Below are 27,492 nucleotides of genomic sequence, written 5' to 3'. Positions count from 1 at the left end.
AACAGTCATGCCCATCTATTTACCTACCTTCTATGGCTACTTTTGGGCTATAAAACTAGCAAAGCTGAGTAGTTTTGACAGAGACTGTTGGCCAGTAAAGCCAAAAATATTTACTCTCTGAACCTTGAAGAAAAAATGTGTCAACCCTTGCACAAAACTATGAATTTTAGTTAAAGCAACTATGTTTTATGCCTTATTCATGTGTTTCATTTTGAATTTTTTAAAAAGTATGCTATTTTAATACATTTAAACACATCTTTTCTATTTTTTAAAGGGCAGTGCTAGTTTTATTCAAGAATCTCTTACAAAAAATAAATAATAACCAGAATGTGTTATTATTTAACACAGGAGAACTGGAAAGGACCTTAAAAAGAACTGTTTAAGAAAATAAAAGATTACAGACTCAGGAGAAAGAAACTGTGCAACATGGCTTTCATCTTGAAATCTCTTTTGGGCTATCATGTGGACAACAAACTGTAGCTCAACCTAAGTAAGAGCTTTCTCACAGAGCTGTCTAAACATGGAAGATAAAGAATTCCCCATTACTGAAAAAGTACATGACTTTAAAGATTCCTTCAAAGTCTGAGTTCAATACAGTGAAGCACCGTTCGTTATAAATGGTGTAGAATGCTAGGAAACAACAGCAACACCTGACCACAACAGAAATACAAACTATAAGTAAGATCATAAATCAAGAACTATGCAAGTCTGACTACATAAGCATATATGTCTAAGACTTAGATCAAAAGAACTAGGAGACAACCTTTGGAAAGAGATTACCATATGGAAATGATTTATATATAACCCCACCTAGTTGTAATTCACTAGATTCTGTCTGTAAGCAACATGCGACTGTCTTGAATAAAAACCTACAGTAACTCTTTATTTCTCCAAACCAGGGTTCCTGGATCTTGGCACAAATGACATTTTCTTCCCCACTGCTGGCTAATTCTTTGCTGTGGAGGCCTATCCCGGGTATTGTAAAACATTTAGCAGCATCCCTGGCCTCTATACACTGAAAGCCTGTAGCATCCTTCTCAAGTGTGAATACTAAAAATGTATCCAGACATTTCCAAATGTGTCTCCTGGGGGTCAGTCATCCCCCCCACCTCACCCCAAACATTGTTATAAACTATGCCTGGCTAACTTTTGCAACGAACTATTAGATTTTGAAGCCTACATGTTAAGTCTCTGTGGTAACTAACTCTGCCATTGTAGCGCAAAAGTATAAGCAATATATAAATAAATGAGCATGACTGTTTCAATAAAACTATGTAAGGATATTGAAAGTTTAATTTTATATAGTTTAATTCTGTCATAAAATATCATTCTTCTTTTAAATTTTAAACTCATTAAAATATAAAAGCCATTTTAAGCACCCAGCTGGCTCAATTTGGCCTCTGGGCCCTAATTTCCTAATCCTTGATCTAAGCTACTATCAACAGCATAGCCTGGTTCTCAAGGTCCTCCATGATGTTACTTCTGCTTTAGGAGAGGTCTGAGATCACACATCATTGCTAAGCAGTTCAGACAAGCTGGGACTGTGAATTTTATTCATTACGTGATTTAGATGTGTGATTTCAAACAGCCACTCTTCTTACTCTGAACATCAAAGTGGTAGCCCTATCCAAATATAGTTGTGGACACAATTAAGCAAATATTTGTAGTATCCCTGTAAATTATAAATCACTGTAAATGAAAAGTGCATACATTTAAAGTGTACCTGTAAAATCGTGAACACCATGAAGAAAATTAATATATCCATAACATCCAGAAGTTCACTCATAACCCTTGGTAATCTCCTCCACCTGCCTGACTGCAAAACCCCTGTCCCTGTCTTGAAGCAAAGATGCTTTCCCTATAGAAAAGTTTGTATTTTCTACAGCTTTATATAAGTGAAATCATGTATATATCCTTTTGTGTAAGACTTCTTTCATTCACCATAATTATTTTGGGATTCACCCACTGTTATTTCTAAGTAGTTACCACTGTATGGATGTATTATAGTTTGTTTATTCATGAACATACTGATGGACATTTATATGGCTTCCACTTTTTCTCTACTATGAAAAAAGCTGCTCTAAACATTTATACACAAACCTATGCGTAGACATATGCTTTTAGTTCTAGGAGTGGAATAGCTTGATAAATGGAAGGTGCATATTTAATTTTTGAAGAAAGCGTCAAACAGTTTCCCCCAAAAATTTATGCTGTTTTACATTACCAAGAGAAAGAGTATGAGAATTCTAGTTACTTCACATACTTGTCAACACTTGCGTGTCTTTTTAATTTTAGCCATTCTAATAGGTGTGTAGTGGTATCCCACTGAAATTTTATTTTCAATTTCCTTAATGACTAATCATGTGGCATCTTATCATGTGCTTATTTGCCATTTGTGCACCATCTTTGGTGAAGTGTGTTCAAGGTTTTGGGCTATTTTGAAAATTGAGCGGTTTTTCTTCTTATAATTGAGTCATAAGGCATCTTTATTCTTGACACAAGTCCTTTTTGAATATATATTTTGCAAATATTTTCCCATTATGTAGCATGTCTTTTCATGTTCTTAAATGTCTTTTGAAGACAAAAAGATTTAAATTTTGACCAAGTCCAATTTATTTTCTAAAATATTACATGCTCTTCATTGCTGTAGTTAAGAAATATTTGCTAAACCCAAAGTCATCAAAATTTTTTCCTGTTTTCTTCTACAAGGAAGAATTTTTATATATATTTTGCTCTTACATTATTTTTGATTTTTTGTATTGTATTTTTTTTGTTTTGTATGTGTTGAGAAGATCATCCTTGCTCCATTAAAATTATTTTGTTACCCACTTGACCATTGTTTAGTCTATTTCTGTACTCTCTATTCTGTTTCACTGATTTACTTGTGTATTGTAAACACCCAAATCCCTCTATCTTTTTATTCTCTAGCTTTTAATAACTATTGAAATCAGGTACTGTTAGTACTCAAATTTGTTTTCTTTTTTACAAAGTTCATTTGGCAATTTTGGGCTCCTCACATTTCCGTATGAGGTTTAGAATCATCTTGTCAACTTAAAAAAAAAAAAAAAAAAAAAGCCCTGCCAGACTTTTGTCTTTGTGACAAATCTATAAATTAACTTAAAGGAGAATTGAGAATTTAAATCTGAGCCATCTGGTCCATATACACAATATATATTTCCATTTATATAGGTCTTTGTTCATTTATCTCAGTAATGCTTTATAGTTTTCAGGGCATTGATCTTACATACTTTTTGTCAGAAGTACTCTTTAGTATTTAACATTTTTATGCTATTATAAATGGTGATGTATTTTTAACTTCATTTGCTGATTGTTGTTAGCATATAGGAGTTGATTTTTGTATACTGATCTTGTCCTGGAACCTTGCTAAACTCTTACTAGTTGTGGAAGCTTTTTCACAGGCACCATAAAATTTCACTTAGATAACCAAAGACATCTGTGCAAAAAGCCAGTATTATTTCTTCCTTTCCAATCTGGATGCATTTTGTGTTTTGGTCTTACCTTACTATACTGGCTAGAACATTCAGTAAAATGTTCACTAGAAGTGGTGAGATCAGACATCCTTTCTTCCTTACCTTAAGGGAACATATAGTATTTAACTATTAAGCATGGCAGCAATCAGTTTTTAATTTGTATGGCAATTATCAGACTTAGAGTCACAGCAAGTGAAAATTGATGAACTTACACATCATGATAACCAAGTCCATAATTTACATTACAATTCACACTTAGTGTTGTACAGTCCATGAATTTGGATAAATCTATGACACATATACATCATGACAGTAAAATGCTCTGTGCTCCATCTATTTATTCATCCCTCTCCCATGACATGAACCTCTGGCAACTGTTGATATTTTTTTTTCTTTTTACCTTCACCTGAATACATTTTTTCATTGTTTTTTAGAGAGAGAGGAAGGGAGATAGAGAAACACTGAAGTGAGAGAGAAGCATTGATGAGCTCCTTCCCAGATGTGCCTGGACCAGGGATCAAACCTACAATCCATGCAAGTGCCCTGACTGGGCATCAAACCCACAACCTCTCATCTATGGGATGACATTCCCACCAACTGAGCTACAGGGCAACCCTTGATTTTTATTTTTTTACTGTCTTTTCTAGATGGCCATATATTTGCAATTGTACAGTATGAGCATTTTCGGGTTGGCTTCTTTCATTTAGTAGTGTGCATTCAAATTCTTCTAAGTCTTTTAAAATATTGATAGCTTGTTTCTTTTTTAGCACTGAAAAACATTCCATTGTCTGGAGGGACTGCAGTTTATCCATTCACCCAATGAAGGATATTTGGCAACTGTGAATAGAGCTGCTGTAAACAGCCACGTGTAGGTTTTCAGGCCGACACTAGTTTTCAACTCATTTGGACAAATACCAAGTCTTATGGTTGTTGTGTCTTATATAAATGTTTACTTTTCTTAAGAAACTAACAAAAAGTCTCCCAAAGTGGCTACACCATCTTGCATTCACATAAGCAATGAATGAGAGTTCCTGTTGCTCCATATCCTTGTCTGCATTTAGTCTTGTCAGTGTTTTTGAGTTTGGCCATTCTATAGGCGTGTAGTGCTACCCTGTTGTTTTAACTTGCAATCCATTATTTAAAAAAAAAACAATATTTGAGACAGGACATTAAAATTTTTGGATAACTAAAATTTGGTCTATTTCTTTTTGCAGTTCTATCAGTTTTTTCTTTATCTATTTTGAAGCTGTATTGTTCAGTATGTAAAGGTTTTAGCTTGTTTTGTCTTTCTTCATGGAGAAAATACCTCTTTAAAATTATACAATAGCTCTCTTTGTGTTTGCTAATATTTTTCTTCATCTTATCTACTTCATCTAATATTTGTATAGCCATTCCACATTTCTTTTTAAAAACTTTTCAATCCTAAACAGGATATTAGCAAACCAAATACAGCAATGCATCAAAAAGATCATACATGATCAAGTGGGATTTATTCTGGGAATGCAAGGATGGTACATTTACAAATCAATAAATGTGATTGTCCACATAAAAAAATGAAGAATAAAAACCATGATTATATCAATAGATGCAGAAAAACCTTTTGCTAAAATCCAGTATCCATTTATGATCAAAACTCTCAGCAAAGTGGAAATAGAGGCAATATACCTAAACATAATAAAGGTCATGCATGACAGACCCATTGCCAGTATTGTACTAAATGGGCAATAACTGTAAGTGTTCCCCTTAAGATTGGGAACAAGACAGGGATGTCTGCTTTCATCTCTCTTATTCACATAGTGCTGGAAGTCCTAGCCACAGAAATCAGACAAGAAGGAGAGATAAAAGGCATCCAAGTCGGAAAGGCAGAAGTAAAACTGTCATTATTTGCAGATGACATGATACTGTACATAGACAACCCTAACGATGTGAGCAAGAAACTACTAGAATAAATAAATTCAGCAAAGTAGCAGGATACAAAATTAATATTCAGAAATCAGTTGCATTTTTATATGCCAATAATGAACTAACAGAAAGGGAAATTGAGAAAACAATCCTATTCACAATTGCTTCAAAAAGAATAAAATACCTAGGAATAAGCCTAACCAAGGATGTAAAAGACCTGCACTCGGAAAATTATAAGACACTGAAAAAAGAAATTAAGGAAGATACAAGTATTTGGAAGTACACACCATGTACAGGAAGAATTAACATCATTAAAATGTCCACACTACCCAAATCAATCTAGAGATTCAATGCAATTCCTATCAATATTCCAATTATGTATTTCACAGAACTAGAACAAATATTTTCAAAACTTTTATGGAACCTCAAAAGGCCCCATGTAGCAAGAGCAATCCTGAGAAAGAACAAAGTTTGAGGAATCATGCGACCTAATATCAAACTATACTACAAGGACATAGTATTCAAAACAGTATGGTACTGGTGTAAAAACAGACACGTAGGTCAATGGAACAGACTAGAGAGCCCAGGTATAAACCCATACTTTTAAAGTTGATTACTATTCAACAGAGGAAGCAAGCACATACAATGGGCTAAAGAGAGTTTATTCAATAAATGGTGTTGGGAAATTGGACAGATGCATGCAGAAAAATGAAACTAGATCACCTTCTTACACCACACAAAAGAATAAATTCAAAATGGATCAGACTTACATGTTAGGTCCAAAGCCATAAAAATCCAAGAAAACATAGGCAGCAAAATCTTGGACATTGCTTGTAGAAATTTTTTATTGGATAATATCTCCCCAGGCAAGGTAAAGAAAAGAAAAATAAATAAATATATGGGACTCCATCAAACTAAAAAGTTTTTGTGCAGCAAAGGAAATCGTCAACAAAATAAAAAGACAATGCACATAATGGGATAATACATGTGAGAAGGGGTTAATAACCAAATAAAGCACAAAACTCAGCACCAAAAAAACCCCCAAACAACCCAATTAAAAAATAGGCAAAGGACCTGAATAGATATTTCTCTAAAAAAGGACGTACAGATGGCCCGTAGACATATGAAAAGATGCTCAACATCATTAATCACCTGAGGAATGCAAATAAAAACCACAATGAGATGCCATCTCACACCTATCAGAATGGGTATCAACAATAAAATAGCAAACAAATGCTGGTGATGATGTGGAGAAAGGGGAACACTTTTGCACTGTTGGTGGGAATGCCGACTGTGCAGCCACTGTGGAAAGCAGTATGGAGATACATCAAAAAATTAAAAATGGATCTGCCTTTTGACCCAGCTATCCCACTTATGCGAATATATTTTAAGGAACCCAAAACACTAATTTGAAAGAACATAAACATCCCTATGTTCATTTCAGCATTACTTACAATTGCCAAGATATGGGAGCAGCCCAAACGTCTATCAGTAGATGACTGGATAAAACAATTATGGGACATTTACACCATGGGATTTTACTGGCCGTAACAAATAAGAAAATTTTACACTTTGCAACAGTATGGGTGGACCTGGAGAACATTATGTTAAGTGAAATAATCCAGTCAGAGAAAGACCCTATGATTTCACTCATATGTGGAAACAAATGAACAAACTGAACTAACAAGCAAAACAGAGACAGACTCATAGGTGGAGAACAGATGATAGCTAGTGGGGGTGGAGAGAGATTAGGGAGTGGAGGGACTGAGCAAAAAGGAGAAAGCACTCATGGACATGGACAACAGTGCGGTGATTGCTGAGGGGAGAGGGTATAAGAGGACTAAATAGTAATGAAAAAAATATAACAAAGATTAAAAAAAATTTTCAATTACAGCTGACATCCAGTATCATTTTACTTTCAGGTATATAACACAGTGATTAGACATTTACATAACTTTCAAAGTGATCACCCAAGTAAGTCTAATATCCACCTGACTGTATTCACTAATGCTGTGTTTTACATCCTTGTATTCCATATTTATTTATAACTTATTTTTTATTTTTAAATTACAGTTGAAACTCATTGTTATTTTATATTTGTTTCAAGTGTATAGCATGGTGAAATTTATATATTTTATTAAGTGACTCCCCTGCTAAGTCTAGTACCCACCTGGCACCATACAAAATTATTACAATATTACTGACTATGTTTACTCCCTATGTTCTACTTTACATCCTCATGGCTGTTTTTGTAACTATGAATTTGTATTTCTTAATACCTTCACCTTTTTTATCCAGGCCCAAACCCCTCCCAATCTGGCAACCATGAATTTGTTCTCTGTATCCATGAGTCTGCTTCTGTTTGGTTTGTTCATTTATTTTATTTTTCAGATTACACATAAAAGTAAAATGGTATGGTGTTTGTCTTTCTCTGTCTGACTTCACTTAGCAAAATACCCTCTAGGTCCATCTATGTTGTCACAAATGATAAGATTTCATTTTTTATGGCTGAATAATATTCCATTTATATATGTATGACAATGTATGACATCTTCTTTACCCAATCTTCTATCAATGGTCATTCAGGTTGCTTCCATATCTTGGCTATTGTAAATAATGCTGCAAATGAACACAGTGGGGCAAGTATCTTTTTAAATTAGTGTTTTGGATTTCTTTGGATAAATACCCAGGAGTGTAACTGCTGGGTCACAAGAGGGTTCCATTTTTAATTTTTTGATGAACCCCTACACTGTTTTCCATAGTGGCTGCACCAGTATGCAATCCACCCACAGTATATAGGGTTCCCTTTTCTCCATATCCTCATCAACACTTGTTTACTAATGGATGATATCCATTCTGACAGGTGTGAGTTAATATCTAATTGTATTTTTAATTTGCATTTCTCTGATGATTAGTGACTTTGCGCATCTTTTCATGTCTATTGGCCACATGTATGTCCTCTTTGTAGTCTGCTTCTGTTTGGTTTGTCTCCTGTTTGCTTTGGAGAAATGTCTATTCAGGTCTTCTGCCCATTTTTAATTGAATTGTTTGGGTTCTATTTTTTATGTAAAGTTGAATAAATTCTTTATAAACTTCAGATATTAATCACTTAGTAGATGTATAATCAACTAATATTTCTCCCATTCAGTAGGTTTTCTTATTTTTTATGGCTTCCTTTGTTGTGCAAATCTTTTAGTTCTGATGTAGTCCATGCTTATATTCTCTCCTATTTCCTTTTCCTGAGGAGACATATCAAAAAAAATTTACTAAGAGCACGTCAGAGAATTTACTGCCTTTGCTTCCTTTTAAAAGTTTTACAGTTTAAGCTCTTACATTTAAGTCTTTAATCCATTTTGAGTTTATTCTTGTACATGGTGTAAGATGGTAGTCTAGGTGCATTTTTTGCATGTGTATGTCCAGTTCTGCCAACATCTATTATTGAAGAGACTGTCTTTACCCCGTTGTATATTTTTGCCTTCTTTGTCATATATTAATTGACCACTTAGGCATGGATTTATTTCTGGGCTCTATATTCTGTTCCACTGATCTATGTGACTATTTTTATGCCAGTACATGATGTTTTCATTACTACAGCCTTGTAGTACAGTTTGGTATCAGCTAGCATGATACCTTAAACTTTGCTCTTCTTTCTCATCAACCTTGATATAAATTGCTTTGGGTAGTATGGACATTTTAACAATGTTAATTCTTACTATACATGAGCATGGTATATGCTTCCATTTAGTTTTATCTTCTTTAACTTCTTTCCTCATTGTCTTATAATTTTATGAGTACAGGTCTTTGACATCCTTGGTTACATTTATATCTAGATATTTTTGATGCAATGTAAATGAGATTGTTTTCTTAATTTCTCTTTCTAATAAGTTATTAGTGTATAAAATTCCCAACCATTTTCTGAATATTAATTTAGTATTCTACTACTTTACTGAATTAATTTATCAGTTATAATAGTTTTTTGGTGGGAACTTTAGTATTCTCTCTGTTTAGTACCATGTTAGGTACTAATAATGACACGTTTACTTTCCTCTTTCCAATTTGGATGTGTTTTATTTTATTTTTTCTTGTATGATTGCCATGGCTAGAATTTCCAGTGCTATTATGAATAAAAGTGGTGAAAGTAGACATCCTTGTCTTTTTCCTGATCTTAAGGGAAACAGTTTTAGTTTTCCTTACTGAGTATGATGTTAGCTGTGGGCTTGTTTTATATGGTCTTTATTATGCTGAAGTATGTTCCCACTATTCCCACTTTGCTGAAAATTTTTATTTTAAATGGATGCTATAAAATGATGTCCAATCTTTTTATGCATTGATAGGATCATATGATTTTTATCCTTTATTTTATTTATGTGGTATATCAATTCATTGATTTGAAAATATTCAACCAACACGGCATCTCAGGAATAAATCCTAATTGATCATAGTATATAATCTTTTTAAAACATTGCTGGATTCAGTTTGCTAATATTTGTTTGAGAATTTTTGCATTTATTTTCATAAGGAATATTGGCCTGTAATTTTCTTTTTTGGCAATATCTTTGTCTAGTGTTGGATCTGGGCAGCCTCATAAAATAAGCTTGAAAGCCTTCTCTGCTCTTGAATTTTTTGGACTAGTTTGTGAAAAATAGGTGTTCATTCTTCTTTGAATTTTGGTAAAATTCACCTGTGAAGCCAACCTGTCCTGGACTTTTGTTTTATGGGAGTTTTTGATTACTAATTTAATTTCCTTGATTGTAATCAGTCTGTAATCTGTTGAGATTTTCTGTTGTTTTTTTTTAATTTAATTTTTTAAATTTGTATTGTACTTTTTCTTCTTAATTCAATTTTGGAGGATTGTATGTGTCTAGGAATTAATGCATTTCTTCTAGATTGACCAGTTGGTTGGCATATAATAGTTTGTAGTATTTTGTTATAACCTTTTGCATTTCCATGGTTTCAGTGGTCATTTCTCCTCTTTCATTTCTGTTTTAACTTATTTGGGCTCATTTTCTCTCTCTCTCTCTCTCTTTCTTGATGAGTCTGCTTATGCTTAAAGGTTGATCAATCTTGTTTATCTTTTCAAAAAAACAGCTCATGGTTTCTCTGATCTTTTGTATTGTTTTTCAGACTCTATTTTATTTATTTCTATTTTGATCTATATTATTTCTTTCCTTCTACTCGCTTTATCTTTATTTGTTGTTCTTTTTCTCATTCTATTAGGTGTAAGGGCAGATTGCTTACTTAAAATTTTTACTGCTTCTTAAGGTTGGCCTGTATTATTATGAATTTCCCTCTTAGCACTGCTTTCCTGTGTCCCATAGATTTTTGGGTTGCTGTGTTCCTATTTTTGTCAGTGAATGAATGACATTTATACCTAGGCAAAGAATCCAGGGTGGTAACCCTGTTTTTGCTATAATCATTAAGGTTTCTACTGAGAGAAGATCACAATACTTGGCTAGACTTAACACTGATCACCCCAATTTCATATACATTTGGGTGGCAGGTACTGTGGTGGAGAAGGCCTGCTTCAACCCCAGTACATGGTCTTCCATTCAGATGCTCTTGGGATTCCCACAGCTTACTCACATGTTTTGAAACAGACCTGGAAGATAGTAGCATCTGGATGGCAACAGATCACTTTCATACAGAAAGGCTGAATCAAATGCTTAGTGGGTATTTTGGCTATTTTCTAATCTCTAAACAAGCTAGGTGGTTGATAGTCTATGGCCACTGTTGGCCCTTTGAGCCCTCAAAGTCCCTCCTTTGCAGTTTGAAGTTTGAATCTCGGTGTGTGGCATCACCTTGAACCTTTACCATTCCTGCCCATCACTAGCCAGAGTGATGTCTTCTGAAGTATAAGTTTTGTTCTGGTTGAGAAAGATGATCAAGGCAGGTCTGTGAGGAGTAGAATAAGTTTCCTCCCTGAACAAAGCTGCTTTAAGGATTCTGGCTTCTTAGGATCCCTGGGGTTTCAGATTCTCTTCCATATACCCTGGTTGTGTGGAGAGGGCAGCTGATCTCAGAGAGTACTGATAATGAGAGAACCTGAGAGAACCTGAGGGAAGAGCGGCAAGGGAAGAGCCAGCAGGCTGTGGTAAAGATGGGGATACTGGCTCTAAGCTCAGAGGGGAAATGGGCACTGTACGAACCTTCCACTGAAGGACTAACTGCAGGTCCGAGAGCGTGGCTGGGTGATCCTTCAACAAAGCCCCTGTAATTCACCTTTGAAGGGTTTCTCTTTACCTGTCCTTGCCACTTGACTTTACAGAGCCTGGACCATCCTGTCTGACCACAATGCTACTACCACGTTAGTATTTCTCACCAAGAGTACTTAAGTATTTCTCAAATATGTTTTTTAGCTTTACCGTGTGCAGGGCCCTGTCATGCTCTTGAAACCAGCTGATTAATAGTTACTCTTTGTCACTCTTACCTTTTTATTAACTGATGCTAGTTTACTGTTATTTTTATATACTGCAATCATATCCCTTGACCCAACCAAGAAAATTATAAAGCTGAAGAATAAAAGAACAAAATAGAAGAGCTGGGAGAACAGGTTGGATTAGTCACAAAATGAATTGGCAGACAGGTGGAAAGAAGTCTCCTGAGTGACCTCTGAAAACCTACAACACAGTGGTCCACAGAAGGGTTGGCAAACGATGGCCCAGGCACGAAGTCTGACCCATTGCCTGTTTCTGTAAATAGAGTTTTATTGGCACACAGCCACACTCATCTGTGTATATATTGTCTGCTTTAGTGCTACATGGGCCGATTTGAGTAGTTGTGACAGAGAACCTCTAAAGCCAAAAATATTTACTACCTGGTCCTTTATTAGAAAAAGTCTGCTCATGCCTGGTCTAGAGATAAAGATATTAGAAGTTCTTTGATTCTGATAGAAAAATTCTAAATTCTGATTTGGCAGTGTTACTATAGCATAGAGCCCATATATCATACGTGTTATTTCTCAAAGACTTGCTGCTGAGGCATACAGGCAATTATTAGCCAGTTTTCAGAGGTAAGGATATGGTCACCATTAACTCAGAAATTCTGTTTCATTCTTATTCTAGAAACTGGGTGGTGAAAAATCAGCATGAAGTTTGCAAGTTTGTTTTTTTTTCTGCTTATCATTTTTCAAACTGATTTTGGACAAAATGATGAAGCTTCTAGGAAGCAAAGGAAGATGTATTATAGAAGACTGAAGAAAAGTTCATCTCTCCACAGATCCAGGAGACAGCTTAGAATTCAGCAAATAATGATGGTGCAACCAGCAGAAAAACTTCCCATGGTTAACTTGGATTATAGCACAGAGGAGAAGTTTGAATCCTTTTCAAGTGTCGTTGGTGTAGAATCAAGCTATAATATACTACCAGGTAAGAAAACAGTACTTGAGAGAAGGGGGAGGGAAAGAAACTCTATAAAGATAATTTTTTAAAAATTCAACTTATCTTTTGGCTTAATCTAGGAAGATGAATTTTCAATTAATTTTAAAAAATCATTTATAACATGTACTTATAAAATTATTGGAAAAGACTAATTATCCTACAACTACACTTATAAAACCATAGTTACTATTTTGTTTATTTCTAGCTTGTTTAGTATACCATGTATTTTAAATAGTTGTAACCATAACATAGAAAATATACACATAAACTTGTAAACTGCTCTTTCACTTGTAATGGTATGTCACCTACAATATAGAAATAAATTATTCAGATGATTCTATGAACCCCTGGCTATTAAATATTTTCAATAAAAATTTTTCAACAAAAATGGAGTTAAAACTATTTTATTTTATATAGACTAAATTACTAAATTTTTAACAGTTGAAAAGATTGAAAATTCTGCCAAATATTTCAACTAGGCATTTTTAAGAACTAGTATTTAATGGTCCACATTTTGCAGATTTGGAAGAAAAAAGCAGTTATACATATGTTTCCATTACATAAAACTTTCAGAAGACCAAAAAAGTATCACATTATATTCTGTGGCCAATACATCATATATTGTCTTTAGAAAACCAATGTTCTACATGATGGTATTTCCATAAAGTTAGGAAAATAACATAAATTTCCCATGCAAATATACAACTTAGATCACACTTAGAGCATGATTGGGAGAAAAGTCAGAGGCAGGGAAATCTACTAAGAAGATATGATAACACTATATCCACAACTGCTAAAGAATAATGAGTTCAATTTTCCTAGTTATTTGGAAGAATATCCAAGCTATAATAGAAAACACAAAGGTTGAAAAGTAGTGTGCATAATGTGATCTCAAGTATGTTTAAAAATATGTAATATAGGGAAGTATGAATGAAAATGTATAGCTGTATACTAAACATTTCTCAGTTGTCTTAAAATGTTTTCCAGTGGTCTTATAGCACTTTTTAAAAAACTGTAATAAAATATACTTAACATAAAACTTACCATTTAACATTATAAAGTATACAAGCCGTGGCTCGTATGTCTCAATGGATTGAGTGCCAGCCTGCAAAACAAAGGGTCACTGGCTTGATTAACCCGGTCAGGGCACATGCCTGGACTGTGGGTCAGGTCCCCAGTAGGGAGTGCATGAGAGGCAACCACACACTGATGTTTCTCTCCCTCTCTTTCTACCTTCTTTCTCCCTGTCTAAAAATAAATGAAGTCTTTAAAAAATAATGTTATAAAGTATACAATTCAGTGGCATTTAGTATACTCACTATGTTGTATAACAAATATTACTTACCTAGTTCCTAAACAGTTTCTTCACCCCAAAAGGAAACTCCATACATAGTAAGAAGTCACTCCCCATTTCTCCCTAGCCCCATCCCCTGGCAACTACTGATCTGTCTCTAATAGGTCTATTCTGGATACGTCATATAATATATAGCCTTTCGTGTCTGGCTTCTGTCACTTAGTATAAATATTTCAAGATTCATCCACGCTGTAGCATGATGACAGCACTTCATCTATTTTTATGGCTGAATAATATTCTATTACATAGATATACCACATTTGTTTATCCATTCATCTGTTGATGGACATTTGTGTTGTTTCTGACTTTTGGCTACTGTACACAGCACAACCATGAACACTTGTGAACAGGTTTCAATTTGAACTTCTGCTTTCAATTTTCTTGGGCATCTACTTAGATATGGAATATGGGGTACTTAGGAGCTGGACCATATGGTAATTTTATTTATTGAGGAACCCCCAAATGTTTTCTACAAGGTGATAGAGACCATTTTACATACCCAACAGCAATGTTCAAAGACTCCAATTTCTCTGTATCCTTGTCAACATTTGTTATTTTCCATTTTAAAATACAGCCATTCTTGTGAATGTGAAGTGGTATTTCAATGGATATTTCCCTAATGCCTAATGATGTTGAACATCTTTTTATGTGTTTATTTCCCATTGTATATAATCTTCTGAGAAATGTCTACTCAAGTTCTTTGCCCATTTTTTAATTGGGTTGTTTGTCTTTCTGTTGTTAAGTTATAAGAGTTTTTTATGTATACTGTGGCTATTAGGCCTTTATCAGATATGATTTGCAAATATTTCTTCCATTGTGTATACTGTCCTTTCACTTTCTTCACAATATTCTTGGATGCATCAAAATTTTAATTTTGATAAAATCCAATTTTTTTTTTGTTGCATGGGCTTTTGGAGTCATATCTAAAAATCCAAGGTCATGAAGATTTACATCTATGTGTTCTTCTATGAGTGTTATAGTTTTACCTCTTATATTTATGTTTTTGATCCACTTTGAGTTTAATTCTTATATTTGGTATAATGTAGGAGACAACTTCTTTCTTCTGCCTGTGGACATCCAGTTGTCCTTCACCATTTGTTGAAGAGACTATTTTTCCCCCTATTGAATTTCTCTTCACACTCTCGTCAAAAATCATTTGGCCATAGGTATGGGTTTATTTTTGGACTCTTGATATTCCATTAGTCTATGTGCTTTCCCTTAAGCCACGCTGCCACAAGCTGATTATTGCAGCTTTGTAGTAATTTTTGAAATCTCTAAGTGTGAGTGCTTTAATTTTGTTCTTTTTTCAAGAATTTTTGGCTTTTCCAGGGCCCCTTGTAATTCCATATGAATTTAAGGACCAACTTTCCATTTCTGCAAAAAAAAGGCTGTTGGAAATTTGATAGAATCTAGTACCTTTATAATCAGGAAAAAACTTATGTGAATCTATTTTTTTCCATGGGAGGAATTTGGTGGGTGGTATTAGTCTACTGAAAGCATCCAAATGAGAGCTGGGTAGGACTGGAATTGGACTGACACAGTGGTGATGGAAAGGACAGGACAAATGTGAGAGCTTGCTTGGAGGTGTAATTTGGGGACAATAGCTCATTAGGTGAAGAGTTAACAGAAATAATGCTAGGGTCAGAAGAAAAATTTTCCCTCTTATATTCAAATCAGCTGACTAATGGCCTGCTTAGCTGACATACTTATCCACATATCTGCTGTTGTATAACTTGGCCATCTGACAAGTATAGGATGAAAGTGAAATTCACGGTTAAGTTATCATGAGGAGGTCACTACAGAACCTAAGTGAGAGAGGTTGAGAGCAGTGTATGTGAAAGTATTTCAGAGGGGTACATTGATAAGATACTTTTACCCTAAGCACGAATGCACACAGAATGCTATTCTTGTGTGGTTCTAACGGTTTGACTTCACATTGTGTTCCCATCCATTCATAGGTGCTGGTAACCAGTCTCAGAACTTAAATGTCCTATGTTCTCTCCTAGGAAAGAAGGGACACTGTTTGGTAAATGGGATGACCATGTACAACAGCGCTGCATGGTCTCCTGAGCCCTGCACTACCTGCCTCTGTTCAAATGGAAGAGTGCTTTGTGATAAAACCATGTGCCATCCTCAGAGGTGTCCCAAAACAGTTACACCTGAAGGAGAATGCTGCCCAGTCTGCTCTGAAACCGGTATAAATATTTAACCAAAACAAAATATCACATGTAATTTAGTCCTTAAGTTCCACTTGTTTTTATTTTGTTAATTACCTTAAGTTTTAAATTATGATAAATTAGTCATCAGAGTACTTAAAATATTTGCACAACTATGGTAAAAATAGAAGTTACTGGGGAAAACATATGGTAGGGAACAGAAATAAAAGATCTTGGCGCTATAGTTGTAGCTCTAGCAGAATGAGTAAACCTGGATCAGATCCCATTCCGCATTTGACTCTCAGCTTTAGGAATGCAGTGACAGAATTTACATAGGCAATAGTTCCTGAGTTGTAAGTTTGCATAAGCAGCTCTGCTTCGTTCCTTAAAAGCATTATCTCACTAATCCAACTGAGTGTGGGTACAATTATCTAAACAAAGATGAAGAATTCAGAGTGAACAAAGAGAGGAATGGTTTGCATCTAAAAAAATAAATCCCAACTTTCCAGTCTATTTGGAGCAGTGGCTTTCTCATGGCACTGCTGTTAACAGGAAAATCATGCTATGAGATTTTGTTGGCTACTCACTGTCCCCTTATCCTATGAGGCTCATACCTCATGGAATAGAGAATCCTTAGGATAGAGACTCAGGTCTCCTCCAAGAAAAGCCTACCCCGTCCCTTATGAAATAAATACATAAAAGTTAAATAATTTATAGGAAGAGATTGGATGTTTTTTCTTGTCTGTTATCAAGGATGATCACAGGGTCAGTATCTACAAGGGTCTCCTGTTAGGAAGAACTTTAGAATATTTAGGAATTTTTTTTGGTGGATAGTACCAATTATTTTACTAAAGAATTATGACTTTTAAAGTGTTAGAAAATAAAAGTGTTTAATAAAACTGACTCCTGGGGGGTGGGGAACCACTAGGTTTATAAATGAAAGATTCAACAATTCTGAAACATTTTTTAAAGGACTGGAATTATTCTTAAAATGCTGTGGTTATTTTGAAAAATAAACTTGGACATATAGGAAGTATTTTAAATGTTTCAGTATGATAGTTTAATTTACTTCTGCTAATTTTTCCCTATTCTTTTGTATTTTCTGCCAGAGATGTGAAAAAAAAAATAACTGAAAGACTTTATAATATATACTGGATTGAAATCTCAAGTAATCCTTCAAATAATTATATTTTCTGAGTTCTTTGTGGATGATTTATATATAGTATTAAATAAAAGCAAGGAGATAGGTGAGTCTGAAGTATGGTCTTAGTCCCATCTTCCCCACTTTAGCCAAAGTATCAACAGCTAAATACAAATGTAGATGAAATGTAGTGTTAGGCAAAAGTAGGTTTACATTATTCATATGGAAAAAGACAAATAACACAAATAAGTACTACAATAATTAATAAATAAATAATACAACTCACGACTGTAAACCTACTTTTCCCTGCCCCTGTATTTATGTTCTCATCATCATGGAATAACAAAAAGTACCCTCATGCATATGTCTAGGTTAATTAAGTCCAGATGTTTTTTAAGTCTCAAGAAGCAAAAATGATTTAATAGAGTGTAGGAGGAAAAAAATAACTTTCTATCGAAGGATGCCTTTAGACTCATGGAGCTAAAAGAAAATTGGACAAAACTAATAATTCTATAACCAAAAGCCAATTTCACTACCGTAAGTAAAATATGCGTTTCTTTTTTTTATGTCTGATAGTGTACAAATTCTTGCATTATCAATAATCCTTATTAACTAAACAGTATCTATTATAAAGGTATCATATGTGACTACGTTGCAATCTCACATAGGACTGCTTCCCCTTTTTTCATCATGTGTGATAACATTATTCCCTCTTTAGTTATTAAGTACCATGATACTTCAGTACAAATAAATAATAAAACCTCAGGCAAAACAAATAATGTCTACAACAGAATTTACAGAATAAAGGTACTATTAAAACTACTTAATCAAAGATTTCAAGATGTATTTCATGTTTAAACTGCACACAAAAATACCAGGAGGGAGTAATATTTATTAACCTCATTTTTGCTATGATTCTTCCTTATATTAATATCCCAACATGCCCCTGTTGCCTACTTCTTGCATGGTCAGTGTAGTCTCTTACTTGCTATTCAGTGGTAGAGCATGAAATGACAGAACTGAATTTTCTGGGGATTCTTTAGAACAAAGAGAAACTATTAATTTACTTCATAAGCAACGGCCACCTCCTCCAGTGGAAATGGAGCAAGCACTGAGAGAAGAGGAACTTCAATTTGAGGAATATAAAGAAGAAATTAAAGAAAATGAAGATAGAGAGCAAAAGAAAAATATTCCTGGAACTGGAGATGGGAAGAGACTTCCTACTGAGAGGCAGAGCAGAGAAGGGGCAGAGCAGAGACCTGGAGAGGAGGGGAGGCAGACCCATCAACACGGAAGCACAGCAAGCGGGGAGGAGGAGGAGGAGGAAAAGGAAGAGGAGGACTACAAGGACCAGTATGAGACCATCAGAGGAGACGTATTCAGGATGCCATCTCCACTCCCAGTCCCTGCCCCTCCCAGAGGCATGCCACCTCTGCCAAGTGGATGTTCTTTGTCCTATAGGACCATCAGCTGCAGCAGCGCTGACCTCACAGAGATACCACCGCTAACAGCACCAGAGATAACAAGCTTGGAGCTTCCTGGTAAGAGATGTTGATGTCTGTTTTATTTTGTGCTTTAAAAGTAGATGACTCTCTTTGTCCCATGAATGTTATATTTTAATTTCATAATATAAATTGATTCCAAACAGTCTATTTTCACAATCTTCAAACATATAAACTTTGCAGAAGAGGTAGGTATTCACTACAGTATAGCATAATTAGGTATAAAGCAAATTCCTCCAAGTCAAACCATGATTGCCCATGGACTCTTTCTTAAAGTCATCTTTACTGAGGTATAATTTATATGTAGTAAAACTTACTTTTAGCATGTTATTGAGTTTTGACACATGCATATAGTCAGGAAACCACCGCCACAATCAAGATACAGAACATTTCCTCGCCTCCCCCTAGTCACTCATGTCCTTCCTTTCATAAGCCCTGGCCACCAGGATATGTTCTGTGTCTACAGTTTTGCCTTTTCCAGTATGTCATACAAATAGAATTATTCAGTACATAGGCTTTTCTGTTGGGCTTCCTTCACTTATCATATTGCTTTTAAGGGTCATCCAAGTTATTGCATTTATCAGTATCTTGCCCCTCCATATTACCGAGCGGTTGTTTGGATGAACCACAGGTACCAGCTAAAAGATGTCTATTATTCCTAGTTTGGGGCAATTATATGTACAGTTGTTATAAACATCCACATAGAGATGTTTGTGAGGACAAAAGTTTTCTCTTTCCTAGAATACATATCCAGGCGTAGGGCCTCTGAGTGACACAGTAAATGCATGTTTAACTTTGTGAGAAACTACTGAACAGTCTCTAAAGAGGCTGTGACATTCCTGACAACAGTGTCAGAGAGGTCTCACCATTCTGCTTCCTGTCAGCTATCCCCTCCCCCCATTTTAGCCACTCTGATGGACATGGAGTGGTCCGAACGTTTCACTCTTGTTTTTATAGGGCCACCTGAAAGGGTTCTAAGTAGAAGAATGGCATGACCAGATGTGTGTGTGTGAGCTGGCTGGCTGGCAGGGAGACTGGGCAAATGAAAAAGGGTGATAAGGCCCATGAGGGGTGGCCCTGCAGATGCAGGGGTGACAGAATCTCAATGGGGTTTCAGGTGTGTCTTGGGGGAAAACATAAAAATAAACTACCACCAAAATAATAAATGATCATATAACTACTCAATAGAAAAAGTCCAACACCTGTGTTCAGGATGACCAGTCTGCGCTAGGACACCAGCAGTGTCATGGCCTTCCTGACATGATCCTCTTGTGACCACCAAAGGAATTTTTCTTATACCCAGAGACTCGTGCTCCAGCAAGGCCCCCTTCTCCTGTGGCCTGCATGCCAGATATGCTCTGCCATAAGAAAGCTCAATTTGTGAAAGTCTAAAGTCTTATGAAAGATAAAAGACCTGTGCTCAGTCATATTACCTTGGTTTTACACGAAGGCTACCATGTGATTTATGTAGTACTGTTTCTGGTAAACTCATTTTCTGAGTCTAAAACCATTGAGTGCTGTACTTAGCTAAATGTTGAAACAAAACACCATAAATTTAAGGCATATAGAACTTCTGCAGATTAAAGTCATAAAAGTAAAACATCTCCCCAAGCTTCTTATTTAGAAAAGAAAATTGGTGCTCAGAAAAGGTTAAGTGACATGCCCAAGACTTTATTAGTTAATAATAGTATCATATTTCTGAACCAGGTTCTCAGAAATACCCATGGGAAAATATGAAGAGCTATAAAAATCAGTTTCTACATAACCTTCCAGAAACAATCTTTTTATAAAATGCACAATGCTAACAGAATCATCCAGCAAACCGCACTGTGGCTGTTTTAAGTAAAACAAGTCTTTAGAGTGAACATTTTGACTATGTAACAGTCTAGTCCCAGTCTTGTTATTTTTCTAAACATGTATTTGCTTATATAATATATATCCTGTCCTTGTTATGAGTATTGCTTTCTCCTACAGTCAAAACTCTCTTTTGCCATCTGTTCATGTGCACATGAATGTACGTATGTGTGTGCATTCACATACATGTGTGTATTGGTACCTAGGTCTAAAAATCAACTGCTCTGTGTCCTAGGCAATTCCATCACCTCCATTCCAGATGAAGCCTTTAATGGATTACCAAATTTGGAAAGGCTTGATTTGAGCAAAAATAATATCACCTCCTCAGGCATAGGTCCAAAAGCATTCAAGGTAAACACATGCTCTGATTTGGGAGTAACAATCCATTTAGACAGCTTTCCCATGACTTGTACTAGTAGTGGGTGGAGACAGGGAAGGGAGAAAAAGTTAAATGTTTTAACTGGTAGTTTTCTCCTAAGTTAAAGTTTCCTCCCTGATGTCCCTAAACTGTATTCAAGTTTTATTTTGAATAGACTCTGTTGTTTCACATGTTTCTGGCTGGTTTTTCTAAGCTTCACCCTTAGAGCACCAACAACAGCATCCATGACAAAGAAGCGTTTTAAATTCAAAGAGCAGTTTTCCCCTAAGTAGCTGAAGATGTTGAAATCATCTTGTTCAACAATCAAAGATGTTGAAATATGGTCTCTTAGTACAAAACGTATTCCTGGGAAGAAAGAATAGTCTTTATCTGGAAACTCTATCGATATTTTGAGGCCAGCAACCCAGAGCTTCCCTACTTTGTGCCATGGGCAACATCTGATGAAGGGATACTTCAGCAAAAAGGGGTTCTGAAAAAATAAACGGACTCTGATGAAAACTGTAATGGGGATAGGTTGGAGCAAAAAGAAGGAAGGGCAAAAAATGGGGAATAGTACAGAATAAACTTCCGAAAGACTCAGATCTGACAATTTTTTTTCTAAAAAGGAGAAAAGAAGAGAGGATGAAGGAATTTCAGATAAACAAAGGCAGAAGCATGAAAGGAGAGCTCTTTGTGTGTAAACAAATACTCATAAATATGTATGCTTTAAGAAGCCCAACTAAAACGTACTGTATCTCATTAGGTCAAACTTTATCCTCTTGGCCAGCCTTCTGTCCAATCCTTAAACAAACTGCAGGCTTCTTATACACCCAGTTCCTGGTTCTCATTCAGAGTCTGGGCTGGCAGATAAGAGGTTCACATTTATGTCACAGATGAAGAGTACCTGCCTCATGCTAGTCATTCTTCTGAGAGAAAACCTGGGACTTGTACATTTCCTGTATTTGATCAAAAAGGAAGGCCAGGAAATTACCTTCTTTTTTTGCTTTGGGATTTTCTGTACCATTAACAAAATGCTCAAATTTGACTGTGAACACTACTGGAGTGAATCATTCGCATGGCTTCACTTAAACCTGCCCAACTGCAGCACTCCACTGTGATAGTGCAGGCTGTTTGGCCAACAAGCATACAACCATAAATGTGGACATGTGCTTCCCACCCAGGTAAAACTCTTTGGGTACCACCATAGCAATAGCTTGTGAAATTTGTATCATTTCATTTTGAAGAATTTTCACCATAATTAATGCTGTTATAATTCTGCTTCTACTGAATGAACATAGAAAACAGGTTTACAAATTTGAAAGGATTCAAATTGATATCCTAATTTCAGAATCCATGACAGATTCAGGTCACTGCATGATTTAATTAACTTTGTGTCTGTTGCTGAAGTGAAGACCTAAGATCTAGCAAAATATCATCAATCCAGTGGCAAATAAATATAGGTGACAGGAATACAAATTCACCAAATGTAGTTTGCTGAAAATGCCTGGGAATAAATACTAGCAACAGGATCAACATCTACCTAGCAGGGAGAATATGGGGATTCCCATGTAAACCTACTGAGTAAGTTCAGGTTTATAAGATGTCAGTAACTAGAACAAATCGGACCATTAAATGAAAAATGTTACTATACTTCTGTGACCAGATAAAAAAGTAACTTTGAGATTTGCTTTTAAGCTTCTGAAGAAATTAATGCATCTAAATATGGATGGGAACAATTTGGCAGAGATTCCTTCAGAACTACCATCTACATTAGAAGAACTTAAAATCAGTGAGAACAATCTTCGGGCTATTGAAGAAGAAAGTTTATCAGGTATTTAGCATGTGATTTTATATGTGTCCTTATACCTTCTTCTGTAGTTGTACAGGAATTCTAATTGCAGAGTTGCCACATAAGTAGTTAGCAAGGTTTTTAAGGTCACTTTATCATGAGGTTGATAAAACTTGCTTTAACTGTTGACTGTTGAAATTTCCTAAAATGTATTTTAAACTGCCTCTTGTCTTAAAAAGTACTTTAAATAGGAATAAATCTCTCAATTATTTCAGGTTTTCATTATTTACAACACATTGATCGAACTGCAAGTCTGTAATATCCTGAGTTACACTAACTTTGGACACAGACAGGTGTTCTGGTGCTATGTCTGTACCGAGTTTTTGGTGCTTACTGGTGATAATGCTGTCCCACAGCTGACTAATTGGGTCTCTATCACTCTTAGATGCCCAGCATACCACAGCCACAACTCCTGCTGCCTCCAAACAGTTTGCTATTTTAATGTGTCATGTGTTGGGATATAAGAATTATATGTCAAATATGAGTAAGTGGGCACTATATGTGATGCCACGGGGCTATCCAACAATCACTAACTGTAGCACTTGCACTCAATGGCAGAAACTTTGGCTTTGACAGTCTTGTTCCTAAGAGGATTGTTCTAGCACTTCTGGCACTTCTTTACACAGCACAAGATGGATGATGCACATGGGTGTGTGGCTGCCATGACAGGCAGGCTTTCCTATGAATGGGCTTTAGTGAAGGTGCCCCACATTCCACATATTTGATACACCTAGAATTGAGTATTCTTATGGTTGTTTCTGGACTATGCTGGATAACTAAAGTTGCCATAATATCAACTCTGTATAAAAGAGGCAATACTAAATTTAGCTTTCATGAACTCTAGCTAATGTCTTTAATTAGATTACATTCTTTTTAAGACAAAGACTGCCTAATTTTTTGTTTTATCTTTGAAACAGTCTAATGTAGCTCTTGAGGTACAGTGCTCAACACTTTATTTGATTTGAAATATATTTATTATGCTAATATTGATTACCCAACCCTTCAAAGGAATAAAACAATTAAATTATTTCCTTTCACTCCCAAAAATTTTCTCAGGAAGAAAACACTTCTGGTAATGGGAAAAAAAAATATAACAGTGAGAATGGGAAAACTGAGGATTCCAGAGTTATGGAAATACTCTATTTCCAGATGAATTTCAGGGTACACAAGAAAACAATTAATAAACACAAATTTTGATGGGCTTTGTAATATGAAAAAGACATTAGAAAATTCAATTTCTTACTGCTAGTAACCAAAACAGACCAAAGGAATATTTACTTCAGAAGAAGTGTACTAATGGGCTGTATGTGAACTACATGTGAGATCACATTTCCCCTGTGTTATCAAATGACATGTCATAAGACATAAGTCCATATTTGGAAAATTCTCTCACACATTCCTGCAACTGCTTCTCTGCTCTTCTCCCTCATGAACAAATGTTTCCACAGCTCCAGAGGGTTGACTGGGGTCCAGGGTAAACTGGCCTCCTATGTACTCCCCACCCATCTTCACAGTCCCAGTACTACACAGGCCTCGGACCTGTGCAGGTAGCCACTAAGGAGGCTCTCCACTGTCATCTCGCTCATAGAGCCCCCTGCACTCTCTGTCTGGGCCAGCTCTTTTTCTCTTTGGATGACATTTTAGTCCTGCTCCAGTGCCAATCCCTCAGGTGCTGGATTCTCCCTTGACTGGGGCAGCCACTGAAGCTCCCCAGCTCCTGTGAATATTGCTGCCCTAGATGATCAGGCTGACTGGCAGGGAGCAGGGTGAGCCTGAGAAAAGGCCAGAACTAGCGCTGTGACACTGCTCTTTCAAGGTGGAATCTCCTGGCTTGGTCATCAGTGGCCTGCTATTCTCCTGTTATCTCTTTTGGCAGGTCTCTTGCCCATGACCTTTCAGGTTATGTATAGTTCTAGGGAAGTGGGAAAGAAATACACTTCAGGGAGAGAAGCAGCATGTGCAAAAGCATGGAGAAATGAAACAATCTGGATGCCACAGGAACAGCATGCAGTTCTAGTTCTGTGAGTCTGTCATTCAGGGTGTGATGGGGAATTCACCTCGTGAAAAGGTGGGCAGGGACCAAAGAAAAGGTGCACCTGTTGTGCCAAGACACTGGTAGTTCATTGAGGATTCACTGAGATTTGCATACCCACTAGGGAGAAATGGAGGGTCTTATAATTGGGTGGTGGGGGGGAGTGAAGGGGCAGATAGGAGGGACAGCAGAGGAAAACTGGATGTGCTTAAAAAAATGTCTACCCACATCTATAATCTGTCATGTCGCTCCTCCAGCCCACAACAGGAATGACTTCCTACTAGCTCTCTGATAATAAATCCTCTTTCTACCTCAAGTCTAACCTATAAGAACCTTTTAATCTTTTCTAACTCTATCTCATTTCCTCTAACATACTAATACACATACTGTGTGCTTCCTACATATACAATATACACATAAATGAGGGAATTGTAAAGTGATGTATAATATATTGTACATGTATTGTGCATTATGTTTCTCTTTTTGGAGGGCATGTAATAACCATTTGTGTACTTCTACTATCTGTTTTTCACTGGACAACTTCTATTACATTCCGAAACCTGAAATCTGTGCTAGATAAATATGCTGAATGCTCAGTATTTTCAGTTTTGGATAAAGTGAATATGAGGAAGTGTAATCACTTATTAGAGTTTACAGGCTGGCCTCCCAAATTCATGTCTCTCAGCCCTTCAACTGATCCTAAACACCACCAGCTGAGCCCGGCTCACACTCCCATACCACTCAAGTCTACATTGCTGTCTATCTCTGTGTCATCTTCTAGTGTCTATGATCTGTACTCTGGGGAGTACTGTCTTGCTTCTCTGATAGGCCTAAGAGAAGGAAATGAGTTGCACAGAGCATTTAGGGCAATGCCTGTGACTTCAGTTGAATATGAAAACATCCTCTATTCTGGAAATCTTGGCCACTGAACAAACTCCAAAGTTACACCCTGAATGTCTGACTCAGACACTTCTGGCAATCATCATTGTTGACCTGTCCATTCTTCTTTAAGATTCCAATTAATTTGGATCATACCACTCTTGAGGCCAGTAGAAACAATTCAGAGAACACTTGTTTGTATAAAGGCCTTTTTTTGGTAGCACGATCTGAACGCATGGAGAATTTTTGAAGATTTTGCTTTCAAAATGTCTACCTGGCTGCATTCTCTGCCAGGAAGTGAATATTGTGATGGAAATTCAATGCTGCATGTTCAGAAACCGAGGGTTTGCCAGGCAAAGAGCGTTCCTTCTTTGTCCTGGAAAAGGAATCTTTGCACTACACTCCTCATCCATCCCCAATTATGTTGCCATTTAATACCCACCTGTCTCTACAAATGCTTCAAATGATCTTCCACAACCTTCTACTTCTTGCACAGCTGTGTTCTGAGTCCCTGCTGGGCCATCGCTGCCTCCACCAACTATTTGCCAATCCTTACGGTGTTCACTCTGACCAGACAGCACAATGGTTTCTCTATAGGCCTGCCTCTCCATGACACCATGCATTCAGTGTTCAGTCTTGGCTTAACTGAGCATTTAGAGTGTGCAACATACTTGGGAAAAGGCTCTATAGGGACATACAAAGAAAGAAGCTACAGAGACTTCTGGCCAAGATGGGGTATAGGTAGATACACTTTGCCTCCTCACACAACCAAGAGAAGGACAACAACAAATTTAAAAATGAAAAACAACCAGAAGTGCCACAGCAAATTGAACTGTATGGAAGTATGAAAACCAAGGAGTTAAAGAAGGAACATTCATCCAGATAGATAGGAGGGGTAGAGATGGGCAGCTGGGGTGGAGAGGACACATGGCAAGGTGACAGCTGGAGGACCAAGTGGGCAAGGCAGTTGCTGGTGGACTGGGCGGTCCCAGAGTTGCATGCAGATACACAGCTGGGGAGCAAGACAGCCCACGCAACCCAGGGTTCAAGTGCAGGAAAAGGAAGCCTCAAAACCTCTGGCTGTAATATCCTGTTGGAGATATGGCAGCAGGAAAAACTCCCAGCTTCGCAGGAGAGTCCGTTGGAGAGACCCGTGGGGTCCTAGAATGTACATAAACTCACCCACCTGAGAATCAGCATCAGAAGGGCCCAATTTCCCTGTGGGTAGTGGGAAAAGGTGACTGAAAGCTGGCCGAAGGCCGAGAGCTGAGCAAGCGGCATTGTACCATCTCTGACCCCTCTTCCACACACAGTGTCACAACAAAATGACCTGGGTTGCCCCACCCTGGTGAATACCTAAGGCTCTGGCCCTTCAAATGTATCAGGCATGCCAAGACAAAGAAATATGGCCCAAATGAAAGAACAGATCAAATCTCCAAAAATAGAACTAAACGATGAAGGGATAGCCCACCTATCAGATGTACAGTTCAAAACACTGGTACTCAGGATGTTCACAGAAAGGGTTGAGTATGGTTGCAAAATGGAAGAAAAGCAAAGGCTACACAAAATGAAATAAAGAAAAATATACAGGGAACCAA

The 27,492-nt window shown here is 36.5% G+C and overlaps 2 protein-coding genes across 2 annotated transcripts in view; one reads left to right on the top strand and one right to left on the bottom strand.

Annotated features, from left to right (window-relative positions):
* CENPP (centromere protein P) overlaps nt 1-27,492 on the bottom strand; it is a 329,764-nt gene that overhangs the window by 72,979 nt on the left and 229,293 nt on the right. The gene's annotated exons all lie outside the window — the stretch shown is intronic.
* Nucleotides 1-27,492, top strand: part of ECM2 (extracellular matrix protein 2) — a 44,497-nt gene that overhangs the window by 5,978 nt on the left and 11,027 nt on the right. The window contains exons 2-6 of the mRNA XM_054588008.1: nt 12,455-12,757; nt 16,130-16,318; nt 18,464-18,961; nt 21,012-21,127; nt 22,830-22,965. Of these exons, the coding sequence (XP_054443983.1) occupies nt 12,478-12,757; nt 16,130-16,318; nt 18,464-18,961; nt 21,012-21,127; nt 22,830-22,965 (1,219 nt within the window). The 5' untranslated portion in view covers nt 12,455-12,477. The remainder of the gene's footprint in view (nt 1-12,454; nt 12,758-16,129; nt 16,319-18,463; nt 18,962-21,011; nt 21,128-22,829; nt 22,966-27,492) is intronic.

This window comes from Pteronotus mesoamericanus, unplaced genomic scaffold, assembly GCF_021234165.1.
Source record: "Pteronotus mesoamericanus isolate MK-2021 breed Mesoamerican mustached bat unplaced genomic scaffold, CSHL_Meso_final scaffold_125, whole genome shotgun sequence".
In the NCBI taxonomy this organism is placed as follows: domain Eukaryota; kingdom Metazoa; phylum Chordata; class Mammalia; order Chiroptera; family Mormoopidae; genus Pteronotus; species Pteronotus mesoamericanus.
This window is presented reverse-complemented; position numbering and strand designations above follow the sequence as displayed.